Source organism: Gavialis gangeticus, unplaced genomic scaffold (genome assembly GCF_001723915.1).
Source record: "Gavialis gangeticus isolate Ggan-Ray unplaced genomic scaffold, GavGan_comp1, whole genome shotgun sequence".
Classification (NCBI taxonomy): Eukaryota; Metazoa; Chordata; order Crocodylia; family Gavialidae; genus Gavialis; species Gavialis gangeticus.
Genome location: NW_017729022.1, coordinates 93,913,525 through 93,920,893, shown reverse-complemented (window position 1 = coordinate 93,920,893; position 7,369 = coordinate 93,913,525). Strand labels below are relative to the sequence as shown.

Genomic DNA, 7,369 nt, shown 5'->3' with positions numbered 1-7,369 from the left:
TCTCAGCACCTTAAAGGAACAAGCCTAAAGTGACAAAACTTTAGTAAAAGGCATCACAGTTCCTTTGAGTTATATGCTTAGTACTCACTTAACTGTTTGCTGAATGGAAAGCCAAATGTGTAATGCTAAAATTCTTTTGGCTTGATCTGGCTGATGGGTGATTTTTCTCAGAATCTTCCCAATAAAATAAATGACAGCGAGTCTGTTGTTACTGTGTGTGTGCAAAGGACAATAGAAAAAAAAACTTGTACTGAATACCACTGAAGCTCTCTTCCTAGGCAAATTCTTCCCATTGAACTGAATAACAGACACCTCTAATATAGAAAACAGTTCTACTTTACTTATATTATATAAATATAGAACCTCCCTTAACCATTTGGCATGATGATAAACCCTGAAGTGACCACTGACTTGCAACTATCACCAAGGTGCTTTGTAAATTATTGTTCCACACCAGTACACTGTGCTCCTGACAGCTCACAGAAATGCTAACATTACTTTAGTATTTTCTTCTTGGAGGGTGGTTATTTCACTTGAGTGGGGAAAAAAAATTGAATCCAACAGGGATGCATAAGATCTGTGAAATAACTAAAGCAAGAATGAAGAGAAATAAAATGTTTTTCAACTGCTTGATGTACTCAAGTTTAAGATCTTCTGAATGACTTTCTCAAATATTTTGTGAATAAATATCTGTTGGCGTACCTTTTCTGAACAAGTGAGAATGATTGGAAATAGGTTAACAGCACAAACATTTTCACACTGCTTTAGTTTTTATTTAATGCACTTCAATATAGTTCATAAAAAGAAGCCAATACACAATTTAAAAGTTAAAGTTAAAACTTTAAAAGAGTTTGCGATCTAAGGCACACTTTTTAAAGGAAATTTAAGGACTCAAATCAGCCAAATGCAAAATGTAAAGGTTTAATTCCATTTTTCAGTAATGGCTCTTTTCAGTGAAAGAGATGAACGTTCAACACAAGTTCTGCTAAACAGTTTTCATAATCAGAAAGAATTAAAAAGATAGTAATGATTTTAGTTGAACTTTCATCTGTTGTTATTGAGGTTTTAACTGAGAATATGATGGAAAGTTCAAACTGGCTTGCATTCTGGTTGAGGTGATCTTCTGCAGTAGTTAAGTTATGATGGCATGGAGCTCAGCATGGGAGAACTGACCCTACAGGTTTTCCAGCCCAGACTGAACTGAACCCTGAAGCTGTGACTAGAGTGCAACTGGTTCTTGAGCTAGCCAGTTGAGCTAGCTGTGAATACAGTTTTGACATATTGTTAGACTTTAAAGATTTGTTTTATGCTCATGTATATTAAGAAAAAAAATTAACTGCGTCATAAACAGGTTTCAAAGGTATCAGACTTTTAATCATCTTATTCTTCCACCTCAGAGAAGGGAGCAGGCAAGGACCCTTGCAGGACCTGTTTTCAAGAAAAGGAAGAAGTTACTGTCATTTGATTAGCTGTATTTGCTTCTGTTGAGATTTATTGTTTATAGAATTTATCTTGGTGCTTATAGTCACATGCATTAAACTTTTAAAATAAGAATGCTGAAGTTTTAAAAATAACATACTGCAATATTTAGCGAAACCTGAAAGAGATACCATTTTTAGATTAATTCTTAAGGTACGAAGCGGCTATTGAAATCAAGTATTCTAATTTCCTCCCTAATGTAGGCTATAGGATTTTAGTCAGCAATTCCTGCATTGAGCCAAAGTGATTATAAACTCATCTAGAGTACAATTCTGTTTCACTTACAATGGACTTCCATTTGATAGCTGATATTTCTCAGTTTCTCGAGTGGACTAACGTGGCTGCTTTACATAGACTTCATTTTCCCCCTTGTGCACCTGGGACTATAGATATATACACATAACAGTTGTCTTTTAAATCCTTTTTTAATTAAATAAACCTGTAGCAATTACAGTTCAGTTTATTTTTTTGATTTATTTTCTTTTTACAAAGGAAATTCACAAGCAGATTTTACAAATTCTTTGTGAAATCAGAACCATAGATTATGCATGTCAGCATACATGCATAGTAAAATGATAAATGTGAGTCATGTACATACACACACACACACACACACACACAAAGAAAACAAGGCACTGTTAAGAATGTACAGGTAGTAAATGACTAAAAGGTTACATAAAAACTGGGGAGGAACTCCTAATGAAATTTACAGCAGTAGTTCATATTAAATGCACTAAAGCTGTAGATAGCTTAGGGGTTCTCTGTTTAAAAGCCCAACTCTATCCCTCTTGCCATATGTATTGGATCCCACGTTGGTAGGTGAATAAATTGCCCCGATGTGGTTGCTAGAACGAACTAAAAAGTCAGCCAAGCGTTGCGTCACACACGTAGCAGTGTTGCATTTCCGTTTCTCTAAGCGGTGACTGTAACATAAAACAAAACGAGTCAGGGTGAAGTCTAAGGATGAGCAATCAAATGTGCCACTTCTGAAAGGCATTTGAACAGTGATAATGTAGGAGTTTTTAATGTGAGCACAAATACGTTAACATTACAATCTTCCTGCCACCTACTTTGTGCTTGAAAAAAATATTGCACCGTATGCTATTATCAGTTTTAATAATAGGAGTAGGTTAAATGCAAGACCTCAAGACTCATATGTCATTTGCATTGATGTTCAGCACAGTAGTTTATGGCATCTACAGAACCTGTAATTCTAGTATAGTTAAGACAGTCAGTGAAAACAATGACTAAATGTTTCTCTTTAAGCTGAACTTTTGAGGCTGTTTAGAGAACTTACTGATACCATGAGAATGATTGACATTATCGTAATCACTTACATTTATTTAGGTCTCTTAGTCTTTCAGGGTTACATCATGCTCCCATTGGAGTCAATGATAAACCTCTAATTAAGTACAAAGGAACTGGGGCTCAAGACACTTTCTTCAAAATACTGGCTAAAACCAAAGAGCAACTGAGCATCTTTCTTTTTTGTTATGTTCTGCACCTCTGAAGATTTTGCTTTGTGCAAACAAAATCTTCACTATTAGAAGTAGCCACTTCTTGACCAGAGCACAGCAGTGTGGCATTACAGGCCTTGTAGGAGGGAAACATTTTTTAAAAGAACCTTATTTTCTTACAGAGTTCCACTTAAATATCCATATCCCAAAAGAAGCTTAGCTTTGAAGTTTTATGCAACACAACTTATTTTGCTGAGTTTATAGAATATACTTCAGATGGAATCTAGCATTTAAATGAGTTATCATAATAAAATTTTGGCTCTAGGGAAGTCAGAAATTTCAATCTTTCAGTTCAGACCTGTAAGCCAATCTCTAATGGACACTCTCTATTATTGACAGTGTTTCCTGAGCTAAGGACAATTTGTTTGGAAGCTTTTGCTTTTACTATTTCAAAATAGTCCATATGTTGACATGACATAGAGAAAGTAAATAATAATTTGAGATAGAACAGGCCAATGATTCTTTGTATACAGTAAGAAACTCAGCAATGTTGCTTATTAACTAATTCCTCATAAATGTACAATTCTATTAATTAACTATCCATACCATCTAAAATATCACATTATAATTTTGCAGCATGATGAAATTAGACACTGTGGTAAATGTCTGAGTTATAACAGCTGGCTGGAAAATGGGTGCTAGTTTATAAAATTAAAAAAATATGCCATTATATTCCAGTTATAGTGATTTTTCAGGGGTGGGAAGTGGGCGTTCTCCTAGTACGTCTTTCTGTTGACTTCAAGTGGAGTTGAAGCTGGTCCTTAAAGCTGGAGAGGAGATAAAGTACTAGTTCTAGACATCCAGGCAATAATATGTTGTGTTTAATGAATGGGGGAACTTGCTACCCTGTTTTACTTCAAAAAAACATTAACTAATATCTGATTTTTATGAACTACGTAGGCTGTTCATTATAACAAAGCTCTCATTGTTTTTAAATGGAGCAGAATCAGGCTTCAAACTATAAACTGGAATTTTTTTACACTAGTAGGCCCTGCAAAACTGATGTAACAAACCATGTCTTGGTTGTAACAGGACACAGTTGAACCAAATGACCTCAAGGTTGTCGGCTCACTAGGCACCTGATCCATCAGTTGTTATTCAACTGTGTAGTGTCACTGGGGCTATCACTTGGGAGAAGACAACCAGACTGGGTCACTGATGAGCAGGATATCAAATGCCAGAGTTATAAAGACATTATCTTGCAAAAAAATATATTTTAAATTATGAGAACTCTTTTAATGCATGAATCTAGGGCTCCGTATTTACTACCCACATTTATTTTGGAAGGTAATCAGTTTGGCATGTAACAATGATTCTTCAGTGTGGGATACACAAATCTGATCAGAAGCTACCATACAAAAGATGTGCTTAATGAAACTATTTACCTAATGACCCAATAAGACAGACTAAAAGACATAACTAATTTTTCTTAGGATTAATCAAGGTCATTTATCATTTAGCATAAACTCCAAATTCTTTTAAAAGCACATAAAAAAGTTCACGGGTAATACATTTATAAACCTATAGTAGTCCAAACTAAATTCTAGCAGGATAAATTGTTTGTGATTCACTCGATCATGAAATTAGTGTTCAGTTCAGAAATTAGTGTTGAATTCTCCCTAAAAGTTAGTTCCCTCTCCCCTACTCCTCTCTTAATTCAGGCTTCAAAAATTAGTATTGACATGAAAAAAACCTTAAAATAATCATTGTTTTTACAATGTAACCTAAAAATGTTGTGCTTTTATGAATTGAAAGTTCAGGAACATAAATTATAGCTTTTTTTAAAAAAGCTTATAAAATGTCTGGTTTACCTAGTTGCTTTTCTAACTTTATTCTTTCGGTCATAGTTCATTTTTCCTTAACTTGAGATAGTTTGCAGTAATTTGAAAAACACTTGCAGAATGGCAAGAAGGATATTTTAAGGTCTGCCTAAGAGTTGAATCTCTAAAATTAAACAAATATGAGAAAAAAAAAATCACTAGCACAAACTGCACTACTAAATGTAATTACATCTGAATTGTCTAAAAGAATGTAGAAGAGATGGATACCTTTTTGGCTTTCCTGCCTGTTTTGGCATTCCCTCACTAAGTCCCAAGAGTGTGTTCCTTGACATGATCGGCAATATCCATCCTTGTCTGTTGGAAGTCCCGTCAGATAGGTCATCAGCCACAGACAATATTCTTTACAAACAACAAAATACAAAGTTAAGCTGAATAGCCCTATTTTTCTCAAAGTATCTGAAACACAATTGCAAGAAGTTTAGTATATTAGTTTGAAATATCTCATTTTTCATTAAAAATAAAAAACCATGTTCACTACTAACCTTTCTATAGGTGTAGCTTCCAGGTAACTTAAAGTAACAGAGAGTACAATGAAGACAACTGGCAGCTTTAGGTTGCACATCTTTCCTTCCTAAGGTTTCTGAAAAAAATAATTGTTCAAAACTAAAAGAAATCCCAAGTACAATTGGGCATATACTAGTTCTCATCCTTGGGCTGTTCTAAACAAGTAACAACAAATCTCTTTCACAAACTAAAGTAAAAGCTTCTTCAAACTTCAGAGACAACAAAGCAGGGAAATTCAGATGGCTTTCTATAATAAATGTCTTTTCCCATCTGAGATTAAATTCTCCAAATATCCCTGCTTTTCATCCTCCTATATTTTCTAAACTTGAATATAAACTGTAGCTGGAATCAGAATTTGAACCTTTTCTTTGAATAATACTGTTAATTGATAATGAAGCAGACTGTGCTCTTTCTAAAGCATTTGTGTAGCATTGTACTTTAAATAGCAGAAAAAGGGAAATCACTTACCTTTAGTGGTCAAAGAATGAACTGATGAAGTTCAGTACACGTCTGTATTAGCAGCAACAATTCCACACTTGCATCTGGCTCTGGAGTATCCCTTTCCCCCCCCCTCCTGCCTGGCAAGTAATACAGCTCTTATATACCCTTCACACCTTTCTCAGCTCTGACATCAGGCAGCACAGAGACTGTCATTAATTTCCATCCCTATAGATAGAAAGTGCCCCAGAGAGGAGCAGAGGCAGATGGGTCATTATTACATTAACACATCAGTAAATATTAACCTAGCATATGCAGGATGCCCTTATGAAGGAAATGTAATAGCCTATTGCACATCAGGACAGAAGCCACAATTTTACAGTTCTAATAAGATGCTGAGGTAATATTTCCTGTGGGTGTTTTCAAGGGCTAAATAGGGTAACAAACATTATAAAGAAACCAAGAATAAATGAAACACTGGATCACAAGTAACTGAAACAAATAAACAGAGGTAGTGGAAGTAATGGAAAAGAGAAAATAAAATTAGAGGTTCGTAATAGGCATTCATATAGAAAACTGAATGGCGGAAAAAAATGACATGAAGGGATGTAACCTATAGGAATGGGGGGAAAGCAGGATGGTGGGGGAGGAAGGATATCATTTAAGATGACCAGCAGGAAAACATTAAAATAAATAAAATAGAAATTGTATGATGATTTCAATAGAGTAAAAGTAAGTATAAGGTTTTCACTACTAGGTTCTTACTTTAGTACCGAAAAACAACATCAAATGAAGGTTATTAAGGTTGCAAAGCTAATCAGTTAAAAGTTAGGATGTGACAGAATTAAAGTTGCTTGTGCCAATGTATTTGCCCCTGCCCACAAGCATATGCAGTAACATACAGGCTAACTGTTTAAAACCCACTCATGTGACATCAGAGACAAAATCCCATTTTTCCAAAATGACACCAAGCCAGATTTTCAAAGACATTCTGATTCACAAAGATGCAGATAGGTACTTCCTATATTATCAAAATTGCCTAAACAGGTTTGTCTCTTTTGCTCTGTTGATTGCAATGGGAACAAGACCATTCATTTGCATAGCCACTTTTATAGGGTCAACTAGGTGCTTCTCTGTCTCATAAGGCACCTAAGTCACTTCATAAAACTGGCCCCTTAGGCATTTACAAACTTATGTCTTGTTCAAAGTCAATGGGAGTTTAACTCCTAAGTGCCTATATCTGTTTTGAAAATGGGAATTGCTTCTGAACATTTTAATCACTGTCTTAATTATGTTAGCACACTATACTTTTTATTTTTCCTGGGGCATGTCTACATGAGATGCTTTATTGCACAGTGGAACTAGTAAGCATCACCATCTACACATGCAGACCCTTGCTATGCAGTAAATTGCTCTACTTGGTAGTTAATTTACTACCTGTAAATGCAAGTAGAAAATTAACTGCCAAGTAATTACTGTGCAGTAAGGCATGTGTAGATGGCTGGCACCCAGGCAGTTACAGCTGGATCCTGGAGCTCCCCCTGGCTGCTTTGGGGGGGGGGGTCAGAGCAGGGCAGAAGCAGCCCTGGA

At 35.4% G+C, this 7,369-nt stretch overlaps 1 protein-coding gene across 1 annotated transcript; it reads right to left on the bottom strand.

The window, feature by feature from the left end:
- Window positions 1–1,885: 1,885 nt before the first annotated feature.
- On the bottom strand, window positions 1,886–6,109 carry IAPP (islet amyloid polypeptide). Its single transcript, XM_019515624.1, has 4 exons — window positions 5,810–6,109; window positions 5,320–5,417; window positions 5,045–5,176; window positions 1,886–2,402 (listed from the first exon to the last, which is right to left on the bottom strand). Exons 2-4 carry the CDS (start codon window positions 5,397–5,399, stop codon window positions 2,213–2,215), a joined length of 402 nt encoding a protein of 133 aa, XP_019371169.1. The 5' UTR covers window positions 5,400–5,417; window positions 5,810–6,109; the 3' UTR covers window positions 1,886–2,212.
- Window positions 6,110–7,369: the final 1,260 nt, after the last annotated feature.

Excerpts from the sequence above, each read along its gene's own strand:
- IAPP (XM_019515624.1), bottom strand. The coding sequence starts at position 5,399 with ATGTGCAACCTAAAGCTGCCAGTTGTCTTCATTGTACTCTCTGTTACT. Across the intron at positions 5,177-5,319 it reads GAAGCTACACCTATAGAAAG|AATATTGTCTGTGGCTGATG; the intron begins GTTAGTAGTGAA and ends TTGTTTGTAAAG. Across the intron at positions 2,403-5,044 it reads CAGGCAGGAAAGCCAAAAAG|TCACCGCTTAGAGAAACGGA; the intron begins GTATCCATCTCT and ends TTTATGTTACAG.